Consider the following 17,249-nt stretch of genomic DNA (forward strand, 5'->3'; position numbering starts at 1 on the left):
GGTTAAAGCATGGAGTTAAAACAATAATAAGAATAAAAATGTAAAAGAATGTAGGATTATATAATAATATATTATATAAAAAATTAGCTTCTAACAGTAAGATATTTTATATATTTTTAAAATTTTTAAATCAAAATTAAATTAATAATTCATTTGAATCAAAATAATATTTTCAAATTAAAAAAAAAAAAGAGGAGAGACAGTCGTTGAAAACTGATGACAAATTGGAAAACCGTTACTCCCTTTACATAAAAGGCTAAAAGTTGAAGTTAAAGAACCCAACTGAGAAGTTATTATTATTATTATTATTATTATTATTTACTTAAGATAAATGTCATTTAATAAATCATAAATCAGTCAATAAGAAAAATCTTTCCATCAATATGTGTTGTTTAATTTATATATATATATATATATATGTGCATATAACTTAAAAATAAAAGAAGGTTTAAATCCTAAATTTATTAAACGCGGACTTTTAAAATAATTAAATGAATTAAGCTAAACTTCAAATTTAGTGTTGTTTAATTTGCCAGGTAATTAAACTGTGTCAATCAAGGAAATTTGGTCCTGAATAACTGCATTGACCATTGACCAGCAAACCTGGATATGATTAAAGCCACAAAAATATTTTAACCAAGATGCCAGCATAGAAACGGCCATGGTCATAATCTTGCCGGCAGACAAGCTATTATACTAAACTTTGACACCGCAAGAACATGTCAATCACTAAAAGAAGTTTAGTAAATCTCAATTATAAAGCACACTTTAACTTAAAATAAAAATAGGAGGACAACAGATTTGGGGTTTTCTTATACCATTTGGTAACTACTAGTTGCTTATTATAATCCAAAATTTTAACTTGACATGCGAGCCTGAAACCTTCCAAGAAATCTTCCCTCGAAAGAAGAGGACTTCGGACTTTCTGTTTTCTTGAAGCAATTAAAAGACTTCAAGAAACTACAGCATCTTGGTAGGTGCATTTGTTTCTATAAAGATGGTTGAAAGATTAGACACAGCCAAACTGTCCAAGTTAGAACTAATGGCTGAGAGGGAATGTAGCAAAGAAGTACGAGCTGACAGTAACAATGTTGCCATCATCTTTGGGGTTACTGGGCTTGTTGGAAGAGAGCTAGCCAAAAAGCTAATCTCAAAATCCAAGTGGAAGGTCTATGGGATAGCTCGAAATTCTGAGATCATACCAATCAAAAGTTCTGGCTATCATTTCATTTCCTGTGACCTGTTAGATCCTTTTGAAACCAAGCAGAAGCTTTCTCTATTACAGGATGCGACTCATATGTTCTGGATCACTTGGGCAAGCCAGCATCCTTTGGATAGTCCAGAGTGTTGTGAGCAGAACAAGGCCATGATGTCCAATGCCTTGAGTGCCATCCTCCCTGTAGCAAAGGCATTGAAGCATTTTTCCCTGCAAACTGGGATGAGTAATTATGTACCTGTGAATGGGAAAACAGTTCATTTCTTTGATGAAGAATGGCAGAGGCCGAATGCGAGCTGCAACTTTTACTATGCCCTGGAGGACTTGCTCCACGAGACACTGGCTGGTAAGGTGGCTTGGTCTGTGCATAGGCCTGGTGTCACGGACTATGCTTTCTCTCAACAAGCAATAAACCGTACAGCACTTGAATGGACGCTTCCACTCAAGTCAGCCTTCAATAGATCGATATCTGAACAAATAACCATAAGCCATGGTTAGTCCCAAGCATTCACAATAAGATACAATATATCAAGATCAATCTCAAGCACACACACAACAAGGCACATCCACATCGAGAAAAAGAAAAACACATCGAGGTAACATTCAGGACATTCAATCGGGATAAATTTTATTATAATCGGGAATCATACATCGGGACTTCCCACCATCACCAGGGCCAGGGGGGCAGCCCTTGGTGGATGGCCTAGGCTCACATAGCACCCGGTGAGACAGCCCAACACTATGCTGCCGGCTGACCCCCTAAAGAGCCTTAGAGATTTTAGAGCTATGCTACCAGTAACCATTACAATGTTTGAAATGGGGACACTTTTCCTAGCACAAGGGATCTACCCGATCATGGCCCTATACATGGGTGGCTCATGGCAACCTAAGTCCCGGTCATGGCCCTATACAAAGTTGGCTCATGACATCCTCCCCCACCTATTCTATCGACGTCCTCGTCGACTTGTTGGCTTGAAATTCTTCAATCTTCCGTTGAAATCTCTGAAGGTCATGTTCTCTTTCCCAGCTGGTTTCTTCTAGTCCTAATCCCTCCCACTTCACTAAGTATTCCCGAACTAGTCTTCGAGATATCTTGGTTTTCCTGTCGGCTAAGATCTCTTCGACTCGACGCTCTGAGGGTGGCTTCATGGTGATGGCGGCTCTGGTTGACTCCCTTCGGCTAGCATCTGTAGGATCTGCATGGAAAGGTTTCAGGTTGCTCACATGAAATACTAGGTGCACCTTCATCCACTTTGGTGGGTCGATTTTGTAAGAAGCATTCGCCACCTTGGAAAAAATCCTTACTGGACCCTCATATTTGCGCACCAGTCTACGATCTCTCTTTCTCAAGAACCTGGTTTGTTCAGGAACTAGTTGGACAAGAACCAAATCACTAACTTGGAATTGTTGAGCCCTACGACCCTTGTCTGCCCATTTCTTCATCCGCTTTGATGCTTTCTCTAGGTAGGCTTGTGCAATCTCCATGTTTTGTTTCCACTCCTTGCTGAGGTTGAAGGCTCTCGAATTCTTTCCTCCATATTGTTCCAAGGAAGTGTGGGGTAGCCTTGGTAATTATCCGGTGACCACCTCAAATGGGCTCTTGTTGGTGAAAGAGCTTTTGTTGGAATTAAAGCAGAGTTGAGCAACGTCCAATAATGAAGGTCAGTCCTTCTGATTGGCTTGGACAAAGTGCCTCAAGTATTCCTCCAGTAATCCGTTAAACCGTTCCGTTTGACCATCGGTTTGAAGGTGATAGCTTGAAGAGATGTTGAGTTGGGACCCCAATATCTTGAAAAGTTCTTTCCAGAAGGACCCCGTGAATCTCGGATCTCTATAGCTGACAATGTTTTGAGGGAGGCCCCAATATTTTACCACATGTTTAAACAACAGTCGAGCTGTGTCTTTTGCTGTACAATACTTGTGAGCGGGAATGAATGTGGCATACTTAGAGAACCGGTCAATCACCACCAAGATAGCTCCAAGATCACCAACCTTGGGTAGGCTCGAAATGAAATCGAGGGAGATGCTTTCCCACGGTTTGGTGGGTACTGATAATGGTTCAAGCATGCCTGCAGGTTTCCTCTTTTCGACTTTGTCTTGTTGGCAAATGAGGCAAGTCTTCGTATAGTCCATCACATCTTATCGTATGTGGGGCCAATAGTATCCCTATTTCAATAACGCCAAAGTGAATTGCCAGCCCCGGTGTCCGACCTATGGTGTGTCATGACATTCCCTCATCAGCATCTGTCTCAGACCTCCTGCTCTTAGCATAAACACTCGAGGCCCCTTGGTCCACAAGACCCCATTTTCTTGCCAGAAGTACTTGGATTTCCCTTCTTCCACTAGCTTTAAGATGGCACAAGCTTGCGGGTCCTTCCCTAAATGATCTCCAATCAACTTATGAATATCTGTAGTGGCTCTACTAGCCGCCATTGGGGCCATTCTTCTAAGGGCCACTAAATCTATTCACCTGCTCAATTCATCCGCCACTTGATTGGTCTTTCCAGCGGTGTGCTCAAAGCAAAAGTCGAACTCCGCTAGAAATTTCTGCCACCTAGCTTGTTTCGCCGTAAGCCTTGGTTGGGTAAGGAAATGGCTAACGGCCGCATTGTCTGTCTTCACGACAAAATGTGAACCCAACAAGTAATGTCGCCAAGCCCTCAAGCAGTGAACCACCGTCAGGAGCTTTTTTTCTTGGGCCGTATATTTCCTCTCAGCTTCGCTTAGCTTCCTACTTTCAAATGCTATCGGGTGATGTTGTTGTAAAAGCACTCCTCCAATAGCAAAATCAGATGCATCTGTCTAAACTTCGAAAGGCTTTTCAATATCAGGGAGAGCTAAGATGGGATATTTCATAATAGCATTCTTCAATCCTTCAAAGGCCTCTTGGCACTCACTCGTCCAACACCATTTATGCTTCTTCTTTAATAGCTCTGTGAGGGCCGTGGTCTTACAAGAGTACCCTTTCATAAACCTTCTATAATAGTTGGCTAGTCTCAAAAATGAATGGAGCTCACTAACATTCTTCGGTGTTGTCCACTCCTTGATGGCCATAACCTTTTCCATGTCCATTCGAATGTGGCCACGTTCGACAATGTGATCGAGAAAATAGATTTGGGTCTGAGCAAATGCACACTTCTCCCTTTTTATGTATAACTAGTGGTCCTGTAACCTTCGAAGCACCTGGCACAGGTGTTCTTGATGTTCTTCCAAAGTGGAGCTATATACCACTATGTCGTCTAAATAGATGACTACAAATTTGTCTAGGTAGTCATGGAACACCTGATTCATCAATGTACAAAATGTGGCAGGAGCATTGGTCAGTTCAAAGGGCATAACAAGAAATTCAAATGCACCATACCGTGTTACACAAGTGGTCTTTGGCTCATCTCCCTCAACGATTCTGACATGATGGTAGCCAGATCTCAAGTCCAATTTGGAGAAGTACTTGGCCCAGCTCAATTGATCAAACAAGTCTGCTATAAGAGGGATAGGATATTTATTCCTTACGGTGACTTTGTTCAGGGTCCTGTAGTCAACACATAATCGTAAACTCCCATCATGCTTCTTCTGAAATAGCACTGGTACTCCGAAAAAAGCCTTTGATGGTCTGATGAACCCGACTTGTAAAAGCTCATCTAACTGTTTTCTTAGTTCGGCCAATTCTGGCGAGGCCATGCAGTAAGGGGCTCTAGCAGGGGGTTTCACTCCTAGAAGGAGCTCAATTTCATGGTCCACTGCTCGTCGAGGGGGTAAAACCTTAGGCAACATCTCTGGCATCACCTCTTCAAATTTTTCCAATACTTTTTTCATGCCATTGGGTATTGGTTTTACTTTCGACCCTTCTTTGTAGATCGGTATAGCCACAAAAGAGGGTTCTCTTCTCTTTACCCTTTTCTTGAACTGTAAAGCTGAAATCATTTTCTTCCCACTCTTTGATAAGATATTGGCTAGCACCACACATGAGTGTTCTCCTAAAAACAACAAGCAGCTAGCGGCGGGGATAGGGATCACTTGAGCCAACATCATGAAGTCCAATCTAAGAACGACATCAAAGTCATCCATGGGGGAAACTGTAAAGTCTACCTTCCCTTCTCATGGCTCCAATTTGGTTGTCACACTCTTAGAGCTTCCACTGATCGCAAAGGCTAGCGAATTGACCACTTTCATTCGTCCACAATCTTTGCTAACCTGGAAACTACACATTTTTACTTCTTCTGGTGTGATGAAAGTATCGGTTGCACCCGTATCCACTATGGCCTTGGTGGCCTTCTTATTGATCATTAAGTTCACATACATCAAACATCTACTCTGCTCTTTCTTTAAAGTGTTCAGTTGGGTATGGAGGGCATTGAGAAACCTTATTGAACCCATCCTGGCTGGCTCTTTTTCAATTTCTTCAACGCTCTTTGGCACTTTTGCTGACTCTTGAGACGAAGTTCTTAAGGCATTAAGGGCTCCTCTGTGCGGGCATTCGACCACCTGATGCAACCCCTTACAAAGAAAGCAAGCCAGCGATTGCCTAGGCTTGAAGATCACTGCGTTGTTTGCTTTGGGTTGGGTGCTATCTCGACCAAAAGATCTCTTGTCTGATCCCCCACCGAAGGGTCGATCCAACCTAGTCATCTTTTCTTCACTCCCAAAGTTGAATCTACTGCCAGCTGATGGAGGATTTTTCCATTTTGAGGAGCCATCATTATAATCGTGGAGACGTTCAGCTGCAGCCATGGCCGTGGCCACGTCTTGCACTTTTTGTCTTTGTAGTTCTGTCCTGGCCCAAGACTTGAGGCCCTCAAGAAAATAGAACATCTTGTCCTTTTCGGGCATGTCTCAAATATCCAACATCAAGGTAGAAAAGCTCCTTACAAACTCTCGCACTGTTCCTGTTTACACCAATTCTCGGAGTCTCCTTCGAGCCATATACTTCACATTCTCGAGGAAAAACTAGTTTTTCAATTCTTGCTTCAGGTCCGTCCAAGTCTTAATCAGGCACTCGTCATTGACAAACTTGGAACGTCACCATAGCTTGGCATCCCCTGTGAGGTACATCGACGCCATTGCTATCTTGTCTTCCTCTGAATTCGTGTGCACAGCTCAGAAGTACTGCTCCATGTCAAACAAGAAATTTTCAAGTTCCTTAGCATCCCTTGCCCCCTCATAACGTCGAGGCTCCGGTACCTTGGGCCTTTTTCCCCTTTCCATCGAGCTCGAACCCGATCTGGCCACAGTCATTTGTAAGATGCTCATCTGTACTCTGAGCTCCTCAAACTCTTTTTGGAAAATATTCAAGGCATCTCTAGCCTCCTCGCTCACGTTATGGAGAGTATCGGACAACTCCCACTGGGTTATCTCGATCTCCCTCACTCGGTCTTTAGTCGTCATGTGAGTTTTCATTGCGGTCACCGCGGCCTCAAGTTCCTCAATTCTTTGTTGATGATTGGGTCCACCACTTGTGGCCATCTCATCCATTTTCTAGCACTTCTCAACCGTGCTCTGATACCATGTGTCACGGACTATACTTTCTCTGAACAAGCAATAGACCGTGCGGCACTTAAATGGACGCTCCCACCCAAGTCAGCCTTCAATAGATCGATATCTGAACAAATAACCATAAGCCATGGTTAGTCCCAAGCATTCACAATAAGACACAATATATCAAGATCAATCTCAAGCACACACACAACAAGGCACATCCACATCGAGAAAAAGAAAAACACATCGAGGCAACATTCAAGATATTCAATCAGGGTAAATTTTATTATAATCGGGAATCATACATCGGGACTTCCCACCATCACCAGGGCTAGGGGGGCAGCCCTTGGTGGATGGCCTAGACTCGCATAGCACCCGGTGAGACAGCCCAACACTATGCTGCCGGCTCACCCCCCTAAAGAGCCTTAAAGATTTTAGAGCTATGCTACCAGTAACCATTACAATGTTTGAAATGGGGACACTTTTCCTAGCACAAGGGATCTACCCAACGATGGCCCTATACATGGGTGGCTCATGACAACCTAAGTCTCGATCATGGTCCTATACAAGGTTGGCTCATGACACCTGGCTTGTTAATGGGTAGTTCTCATAGAACGTTGTTTAATTTTATAGGAAGTTTATCTGTTTATGGTGCTATTTGTAAATATTTAAACCTCCCTTTTGTGTTTGGAGGGACAAGGGAGTGTTGGGAAGAAAGTTACATTGATGGCTCTGATGCTAGGCTAGTAGCTGAACAGCAAATTTGGGCAGCCACAACTGATGAAATATCTTCCAGATGGCCAGGCGTTCAACGCAATCAATGGTTCGAGTTTTACTTGGAAGCAGATATGGCCAACTCTTGGAAAGAAATTTGAGTTACAGTGCCTGATGGAAACATGTTTTTGGAGGATTTTGGGTTTACAACAGCCATGCTGGACAAGAAACAAGCATGGGAACAAATTGTGATGAAGGAAAATCTGCTTCAGACAAAGATGGAAGATTTAGCCAATTGGCAATTCCTGGACATCTTGTTTCGCTGTCCTGTAAAACTGCTGGGTTCCCGAGCTAAAGTTGACAAGCTTGGTTTTACAATGAGATATAAGACACTCGATTCGATCTTGTATTGGATTGATTTTACGAGAGATGAGAAGTTCATTCCCTAGACAATTCGTCCTCTTTTTTCTTGTTTCCTCATAGCTTTGTTGGTTTCATTTGGAGCAAATCAATAGAGACAAGAACCCCAAATTGGCTCTTGTCTTCACAACTTTCGCCCTTTTTCCTGTTTTCAAAGCTTAACCATCGAAACAAGTATGACCTGCAAAGAGGGAGCAGCAATGGCCCCTTTCATCTATTGTCTAAACTTACTGCATTTGATATTATCAGCTAGACAGCGCTAAGAAAGTGAAAAGGGAATTCCATATTTGAACAATTTTCAGTGTATGATTCCAAAGTTTAACAGTAATCAAGATGGTCAGATACAATAATGAATGGTAAGTTTACAACATTCACCATCGAAACTAACTCGTGTTGCTACTGCTACATTAACAATACAAAGGTGTATTTGATTTGTGTCTCCTATCCTATCGATGTTGTACTGATCGATCCTAAAGAATTGTTTCAACTAGGTCAATGAGATGGCATTAAAGAATGTTGAGAAGGATATGTGCATCTTGATGAGGTACTGGCTCTTACAGAAATTGTTTGTGCTCAAACTGGGATGGTGACCACCTGTCCAATGCTGATGGAGAGAGCTTTTGCAGCAGTCTATAAATTCATCATTCATCTTTTCTGGAAGTTGAGAAATTTCAACGAGAAAGCAAAGATACTAAAAAAAAAGAGACAAAAGCCGATTAACACTGCTGCTGAAACCCCCATCATCCCAGGATCAATGCCGAAAACAGTGTTTATATACTCTTTCACAGTGCCTTGAAACGTCGGTTCAACAATCATGGTTTCCACATCACCAAGCTGAGAGCTGATAATACCCTTTAAAGTCCATGCAACAGGGCAGATGTAGTAGAACCAAATCCACCATCCTGGAATTCTCTGCAGTCCAAAGGAAAAAGGAAAACGTTATGTTTGTTAGTTTGGAAATGACTAGAGCAGTGCTCAAGCTATGGGTGGATTCCAAATACTCTCAACACCACATTTAAGGTTCAAGAACTACATTGAACAATTCGCAAGGGTTATGCGTAACATTAACCCTATTATTAACTTCATTTTTAGAGGAGATCAGGAGAATATGCAGAGAGCATTATACTACTTACCGGCTTTGGTATAAGAAAACCTGAGAGGAGATTCCATAAAGAGTAGAAGGCAGAAGAGACGACGGCTGCCATTTGCTGAGTAGGTGTGAGACCAACAGCCATTAAACCATAAAAGGTATAGTAGGTGAAGGTGAGGAACATGAAGACAAGATAGAGGAAAAATTTTCCTGCATAATAAGAGAGATTCTTATAAGGAAGTTGCATTATAGAAAGTTGGGGAAGGCAATCAGAAAAGCTCCATAAACAAAAAGGCATTGCTAAAGGGAAATAGAGAATCTTACTAGCTGTCCTTTCGAAATTGATCATGAAATATGTGATGGCCCCAAACAGAATTGCCTGAACAGCAATGTATGGAACCTCCACGAGACCCTGTTCAAAAAAGAATGGAAATATTTATTATTACTTATTGTTCAGAATAAATTGCACTGAACCAAATTTCTTTCAGGAACACGCCAATTACCTGGGCTGCTGCATAAGGAGTAGGAGCATACATTCCAGCTGCTCTTTCTCTATAGAATACTGTTCTCTCAATGGATACAATTGGCTGTACTGAGGAAGCATTATTTACCCCAAGAAATAGGCATGAGGCATAAAGGGCACCCATAACCATAAACAAACCTTCAGTTGTATGCCTGCAGAAACAATATATACGCCGAATGGTTTAGTAGGTTTGTAAAAGAATGGCAGAAGAAAAATGACATTATAAACATACAATCTTTCTCTTCAAATACGATGTTTATAGCATGTTTACATGAATAGCTGAATCTTGAATATTATGAAATCAGAAGGTGGAAAGAAATATACAATGACAAAATAAAGCGCAAAAGAAGAAACACAATTATGATGACAAAAATGGAGGTCCAAATATGAAAAATGAAATTGTCCATTTTCTATGTATTTGGAGTTTAGCACAGAAACATGAAATAACCGAGATTACTTACCTTTGGGAACCAACATCCCAGAACACAGAGCCAAATATTAGTGCGCACACAATTGTAAAGACCAATCTCACCAAGTTGTAACGTGGACTTCTCCAATACACAAGGTTTTGCTTTCTCAGGCAAATCAGAAACTGAGACAGTTGGTTTTGTGCATACGTGGAAGGAAACTTTAAAGGTTGTGAACTAGGGGGTGGAACACTCAAACGCATAATGGAATCTTCCACTTCCCTGTAACGAGGATATCAAACTATTTACTTATGTATGTCAAAGTAAGTCCAAATCCAATATCCCAAATGTACCAAGGAAGGTTGATGTGAAAAAAAAAAAGTATATAAAGTATTGGTCTCATCTTGCTTGGATTAGTGCATGACATCACAATAATTACCTATACTGCGCAGAATTTCTGTATATATCTCCAAAGTCTCTACCAATTCTCTGCTCTACTGCAGGGCTAGTAACCTCGAGCATCCACGTTGCCGGGTTGTGTCCATCAGGAATTGATGGAATTCCACTTATACCCTGTAAAAGAGAACGAATATGAAGACAAACCTCTCATACATAATCACCATTCTGATCATTAGTGTTTTAAATTGTGAATACGCTGAAATATTGGTAGATGTCTACATATAAGTCCAAAGGAATGTGAATGAATAGATTTTGCTTGGGAGATTGCTTACATTCAAATGGAACTTTCAGAAATCAGAATATAAAACTTCAGAGTTAGAAAATAAAGCTTAACATTGGTGTCAAAGTTGAATACTAATTCCTCTCTAAGTGTCCCAGATAGTCTGGAAATGCCAAATAATAATAATAATAATAATAATAATAATAATAAATATAAGTCACCTGGAAATAGTCTATCAACATTTGCGAGTTCACTCCAAGCTTCCCTCCATATATAAGTTGACCTCCTCGTTTCATAAGCAGCAGCTGGTTATGAAAATTTATAGGCAAATTCAGATGAAAAGACGTATATTAGGATCTTATACTAGCTTTGAGATATGAAGACTATTAATCAGACTCACCTCATCGAATGATTCAAATATTTCGATACTGGGTTGATGAATAGTGCACACCACAGTTCTTCCAGTATCAACAGTATTACGAACAGTTCTCATCACAATTGCTGCTGCCCGTGCATCAAGTCCAGATGTGGGCTCATCCATGAAAATAATGGAAGGATTTGCAACAAGCTCCACTGCAATAGTTAAACGTTTTCTCTGCTCTGTTGATAAGCCACTGCTACCTGGTAAACCAACTAAAACATTCCTTAGTGTATCAAGCTCTACTAAACGCATCACTTCTTCAACAAACTCCTGTAGGGAAGTGCACAAAAAGAATATGAGAAATGCAGTGAAAGCAACTAGATTAAAACAAATATAAATACATATTGAGTTATGCAGCTCACATGTCTCTGGGTTTTGCTAATTTCTTTCGGAAGGCGAAGACTGGACGAAAACCAGAGAGACTCCTCAACCGTCACTTGAGGAGAATGTATATCATTTTGCTCAACATATCCTGAAATTCTGGCAAATGTCTTCTGTTCCTTTGGGTACCCTGATATCATAATATCACCTTCAATGTATCCGCCAGTTTTCCTTCCAGAAAGCACATCCATCAAGGTAGTCTTTCCTGCTCCACTTGACCCGACTAAGGCCGTAAGAACACCTGGTGAGAATACACCACTTACATTTGACAAGAGCTGCAATCTCCTTTCAGGTATGCCTTGTGCAATCATTTCCTGAGATATTCGATGAAAAAAAAAGAGGGAAATGGAAAACGAGGTTTCACATTAGTTGAAGATATACGGAACTCCAATAACAAAAACCACGAGACAACCATACCTTAGGCATATCGACATAGTAATTGACATTGTGAAAAGTCATTGCTAATGGTAGAAACGGAAGAATCATTCCCTTCCTCTTACTGCCTCCGTTAGCAGATGGAACACCTGATTCCAACTCCTGGCTTTCAACTGCATAGATAAGTGAAAGTTGGAAGTAACTATCAGAACCGTTCAAAAAGAGGCACAGAAGCCCTATGCATTGCCAACTAAATTGATGTTGCATATACCAAAGATGACTAACCATTCTTCACAACAGAATTTTCTTCTGTTTCATCAGCTGGAAAAATTGCCTGGCCTTTTCTGAGAGCTGTCGTGAAGAAAAAATATAAGAGAAACATTTCTGTGAGTATTTAGATACATACTTAAAGTGTTGAATAACAAAGCAGGGAATGAGTTTGATAAGTAGAGGGATAACCCACGATTTAGGTAAGCTAGGGCGAGTGTCACGATGATGTTGAAAAGTACAGAATAAAGTAATAACACACCAACTCCAAGCCAATACCAATATCCAGCAGAAGGTAAACCATGTGATTGAAGAATATTGTATCCGACTGTATTGTTTCCAATAGCAGATGCCTGCAAGATGTCTTAACAATTACATGTCTACATATAAATAAATATCAATGAACGGAAAATTGATGATAGCACGTCTATTAATGCACCTTTTTCCACCTTGTGGCAGTGAATTCATTAGCAGAAATTGCTCTTTGTCCATACTGTAGTGGTGACAACCAAGAAGCCCAAACCCACCATGGTTTAATCTTGTCTGAAAGAAGACTAAAAAATCAATCAACCAACAATATATCTTATCTTCTATTCCTAAGTAAAATTTTACACAGCATACCTTTTGGTATAAGAAATCCACCTAACAAAAGTACAATTAAAAGTGCAAATGACCCAAATGTATTTGCAATGACCGTATCTCTTGCAATAGCAGCCAACATTCGGAATAGACCAATTGCCATTTGGTGTATTGCAAATTTTAAGAACATGAAGCGGAAAAACCTGAATCCAAAAACAAGAACTAATTAGAAGAAATTACTATGAAAAGGAGCATCATTCCTGAGAAAATAAATGAAATAGGAGATACCTCCCAGCAGCAGGGGCAAAACCAACAGTGTAGTATACAACACAAGACCATACTACAGACTCAACAATAGAGTAAGGTACACGTAGAATCCAACTGACCACAGACCAGATCCATGCAGGAAGAAACAGATTATCTCGCTGTTTGTAAAAGACTGGGAGTCGAAATATCAGAAGAGATAGCTCAGAAAATCCATTAAACATCACATGCACCAGCCCAAAGAAAAGGCAAGAGATGTAGAGGTTGCCATTAATCTCATCTACCGGATGTAGTCTTGTTCGTAAAAAAATTGTGCTCGTGACAAATCCGACAAATGCAACCTTAAACATGTGTAACATATAGATTTCAAAAGTGAAAAACCATGAGAAGAACTTCAAAAAAAAAAAAATAATGAAAAAAAAAAAAAAACTACATAGTACTAAGATCATTTGTAATATCAGTAAAGCTAAGAAAATATGAAAAAGGTAAAAAACCTCCCAGATAGATAGATACTCAGTCAATGCTAAGCTTTTTATTATAGAATGAATAAAGCAGAAGTAATAGACTAACGGTTCTCACTTCATATCTCATCAAATCATAGACGTTTAAGAATATCAGTATACACAATGTGGCGGTAAACATAACAAGTTCAGAAGTGGCAAGCCAAAACATACCTGGCAGGTCCTGAAAATGTAAAGAAAACTATGCCTGCTGATTAGTAGTTTTTCTCGTGCAAAGCACGTTCTTAAAAGTTCCCATTTTGATGCAGCATATCTTGTTTTGGACAAAGCTGAAGGATGACTCTGGGATTTATCATATGGAACACTAAGTGTTGACTCCAGAGACCTCCCAAATCTAGAATTTTTAAATGCATTGGCCATTTCTGAAACAGGAATGAACACATATGGCTTTGAAGGATCAGCCCAGTATTGAGCTTGATCCTTTTTAGAGGTGACCTGGCAATTGCAACTAGTTAGGCAAGTACCTAAAGAAGATCTAATTAACCATAGAAGTTGCAGTGAGGAAAATAAATACCTCTTGAAGAAAATCTGCAACTCCCTTGCGGGGTGGCAGTTTGAATCCTAATGACTCGAAGAATTCCAAAACTTCTTCTCGAGGGCCTTGATACACCATATATCCCTCTGATAATACCACTAGATCATCAAATAGCTCAAATGTCTCAGGTGCAGGCTGTAGTAGAGCCATGAGTACGGTTCCTTCCATTAGATGAACAAAATTTCGCACGCATTTTACAATTTGGTACGTCGTAGAGCTATCAAGACCAGTGGATATTTCATCCATAAAAAGAGTTTTTCTCGGCCCAACAATCATCTCTCCTGCACGAGGATAGTGAAGAGAGTTACAATTTGACGGAGAGTATCACAAAATAGAGCATGGATCACAAAAACCATTCAGAATGTAACTCTAAGTTAAAGTTCCTCAATCATTTTTTTGTAGAATGAATTCATATTGCATTAAAAAAATTCTCATCTTCCCAAGGACATTAATAAGATTAGAAACATAAAGTTCTAGCTGCAGACTTGGACAATATAAGTTGTTAGAATCTGACAGAATTCACTCATGGGGGGATAGTACCCAAAGAGAGAGACCTGTAGTAACTCTTTTTCTTTGGCCACCGGAGACACCCCTGAGCATGTCATTCCCAACCACGGTGTCTGAACATACATCAAGACCAAGCACTTTTAAGACATAATCAGTCGAAATACTATGTTTACCGGCAACAGATGATGCCTGTGCAAAATCAAAGAAGTAAAAGTCTTAAAGCTGGAAATGAGTAGACACTGAAGAACAATTGAACCGGTAGTTAATATAAATTTTTTAAAAAGGTGACCTTCATAAAAGCATCAATCTCTGGGACTGGACGTATCTTCCTTTCCTTTTCTAAATGGGTTAAATCGTTCATATACTCTGCAAGTAACATATAGGAAGAACAGGAAAAAAGTAGTTAATTAAGCAGAAGCTTGAAGCCAAAACATAGTTATCATATTTAATATAAAAGTATTATTACAAAAACTATTACTTTATCACATTGTTAGCAAAACCATGATGTTCAAAGTGTAACGTTAAAGTGAATTATAAGTATAACTAATATGTCCAGATATGGGAACAAACAAACCTGCCAAGCCCTCACTTGCACCTTGACACCTAGCAGCAAAATCCAAAGTCTCTCGTACAGTAAGCTCTGGAATGTGATTATCTGTTTGGCTAATGTATGCAGAAGTCCTTTTAACATAGAACTCATCAAGTTTTGTGCCGTTGTATGTAATATCACCGCTTGTCTGCAAAAATAAAAAGAAACATTTTGTATTAGCAAGAAATTAGAGCTATTTTTTGTAAACTTAAGACTGCCAGGCCATATTTATTAATTGTATGGTTGAAATGGCTTGTTTTTTTCAACAGTCAACTATTTTCGCTGTTGCTTTAAAATTTGACCCTTTGGGCGGTATAAGAAAGCTTTGGCTAACCTTTGCAATATATATTACCTGAGAAAATATTATATAAAATAATTATATGGCGTGAAACATTCTATTCAAATTACATCATGTAATTATAATATTAAAAAAATTAATTAATTATTATATATTATATATAATAATTAAATAATAAATATTTATTTTAATAAATAAATTAATTAATTTTAATAATGCGATTATGTAAGACGATTTGAATACAATAAATATACGTTGATGTGCTCCATCTGTTTCACTTGTACATGAGGGAAACAAAACATATAGGTTATAGCCGGAAACAATTGCTTTGAACATTGACGGTTGAGTTTTCGGAATAAAAACTTGTCATGGGTTGTTCACGAATCACATATGGAGAAAAGCAATTTGAGAGTGACACTGAGTGATTCATGATATTGACAGTAACAAGCATGCAAAGGAGTTAAATCATGTGATTTGCTCAAAAAGCAGAAATGCTGAAAGCAACAATATGTCTAACCTTCAAAGTCTTGTTGTCAAGTTTCCCAGCAAGAGCTAAAAGCAAGGTGGATTTGCCCGATCCTGGTGGTCCTAAGAGCAAGGTCATCCTGAAAGGAGCAAATTGATATGAAAAAAAAAAAAATACCAAGTTCGACATTAAATGATTGACAAAAGACATGCATGTCGTGAATCACACCCAAAAAAAGTTACGAACATCTCCAATAAACTGTGATTTCAGTTCCTTTTTTCTAATGTTAATTTAAAATTGCGCCCATTTCAACGATCTAATAGTAGTAATTACCTCCCCGGTTTAACAACACCACTGACGTTTTTCAAGATGTTTAACTTGAATTTATTGGGACTTAAAATCCTCAAACTTCTTGCGACGTTCTGTACTCAAATTCAATAGAAATGAGTCAGAGATTAAACCAAAGGGAAAAAAAAAAGATACGTATAAGATACTGAACCTCAAAGAAGTCACGGGTAACGTTGATTAAAGTGGGTAAAGCTCTTGAGGCGATTTGAGCATCGACCTCAACGTTTATGTTCTGGAACCTTACTTCAATCTTTGCCACATCCAATCCAACTCTGTCATAATTCACACACAATAGGAAAATAGAGCTTAGAAGTAATCAAAATTTGCGCATTAGAACATATTTTATCCACAAAATATTCAAATTCACCTGCAAATTTCAACTCATCAATTCTCAACGGATTTAATAAACAGTAAATATAAAATAATAGTATAAAAATATTAAGTTAAGTTTAAATCTCATAACTCTGAGAGTAAAAAAAAAAAATCATATCAAGTTGTAAATTTAAATCTTCTTACGCTACTTGAAAGAGAAAAAAATTAAATAAATCTAAAAAATAATTGAATATAAAAATAAAATCGCATGAAACGTGTTACTACCTATCAAGGCGATCTTTGATAGCGGAGAGAAGCTTATAATTATCCTGATCGTCGGTAGCCAACGCTTTCTTCACAACCAGTTCTCTTCTAGTTCGATCAAGCCTCTTCACATCAATCGTCTCCGCCGCTACTCCATTCTCTCCTCCTCCTTCGGATGGACTCCTTCTCAAAATGGCGAAACGTCCTTGCCTCACTGACGGCAACCGCGATATCGCTTCCCACACAAGCTCTTCCTCATCTTTCTTAACGGACTCCGCATTTGACGGTCCGTGAAACGACTCCACATTTCCCGTCTCTAAATCAAACTCAAAATATTCGCTTCCATTCGAGGCCGCCATGACCTCTCTCTCTCTGATTTTCCTCTTTAAAAATATTTTTCAATAGAAATAAAAAGTCGAATGAAAATATACGAAAGTGGTGAAGTTTTTATAGAGGAAGAGTTTGAGTTCCAAAGGAAATAAGATACGACCGAAATTTTGAAGATACGTCTGAAAAACCAGAATTGCCCTCAGTTGAGAGGGGTAAAAGTGAGATTTCGTGCCCACTAGAACCATGCAAGTTTGTTACTGCTTGTTAGAAA

At 39.3% G+C, this 17,249-nt stretch overlaps 1 protein-coding gene and 1 pseudogene across 4 annotated transcripts; one reads left to right on the top strand and one right to left on the bottom strand.

Annotated features, from left to right (window-relative positions):
* The first annotated feature begins 881 nt into the window (after positions 1–881).
* Positions 882–7,851, top strand: LOC111301324 ((S)-8-oxocitronellyl enol synthase CYC2-like; annotated as a pseudogene).
* A 257-nt stretch (positions 7,852–8,108) lies between these two features.
* ABCG31 (pleiotropic drug resistance 3) lies at positions 8,109–17,069 on the bottom strand. Of its 4 annotated transcripts, XM_022896911.2 has the most exons (24): positions 16,670–17,069; positions 16,224–16,344; positions 16,058–16,146; positions 15,776–15,863; positions 14,946–15,108; positions 14,661–14,737; positions 14,419–14,560; positions 13,844–14,145; positions 13,483–13,764; positions 12,833–13,149; positions 12,587–12,747; positions 12,405–12,508; positions 12,162–12,318; positions 11,984–12,049; positions 11,741–11,871; positions 11,305–11,637; positions 10,922–11,212; positions 10,743–10,826; positions 10,282–10,415; positions 9,897–10,124; positions 9,416–9,587; positions 9,237–9,324; positions 8,956–9,122; positions 8,109–8,734 (listed from the first exon to the last, which is right to left on the bottom strand). In XM_022896911.2, the coding sequence occupies exons 1-24, from the start codon at positions 17,005–17,007 to the stop codon at positions 8,468–8,470; spliced, it is 4,302 nt and encodes a 1,433-aa protein (XP_022752646.2). In that variant the 5' UTR covers positions 17,008–17,069; the 3' UTR covers positions 8,109–8,467. The 4 variants fall into 4 exon arrangements, with proteins under 4 accessions (XP_022752646.2, XP_022752647.2, XP_089600905.1 ...); XM_022896912.2 differs by lacking the exon at positions 9,897–10,124; XM_089744779.1 differs by lacking the exons at positions 14,419–14,560; positions 14,661–14,737.
* Positions 17,070–17,249: the final 180 nt, after the last annotated feature.

The sequence above is a fragment of the Durio zibethinus genome, chromosome 15 (genome assembly GCF_047325235.1).
Source record: "Durio zibethinus cultivar Kanyao isolate XHJ-2024 chromosome 15, ASM4732523v1, whole genome shotgun sequence".
Classification (NCBI taxonomy): domain Eukaryota; kingdom Viridiplantae; phylum Streptophyta; class Magnoliopsida; order Malvales; family Malvaceae; genus Durio; species Durio zibethinus.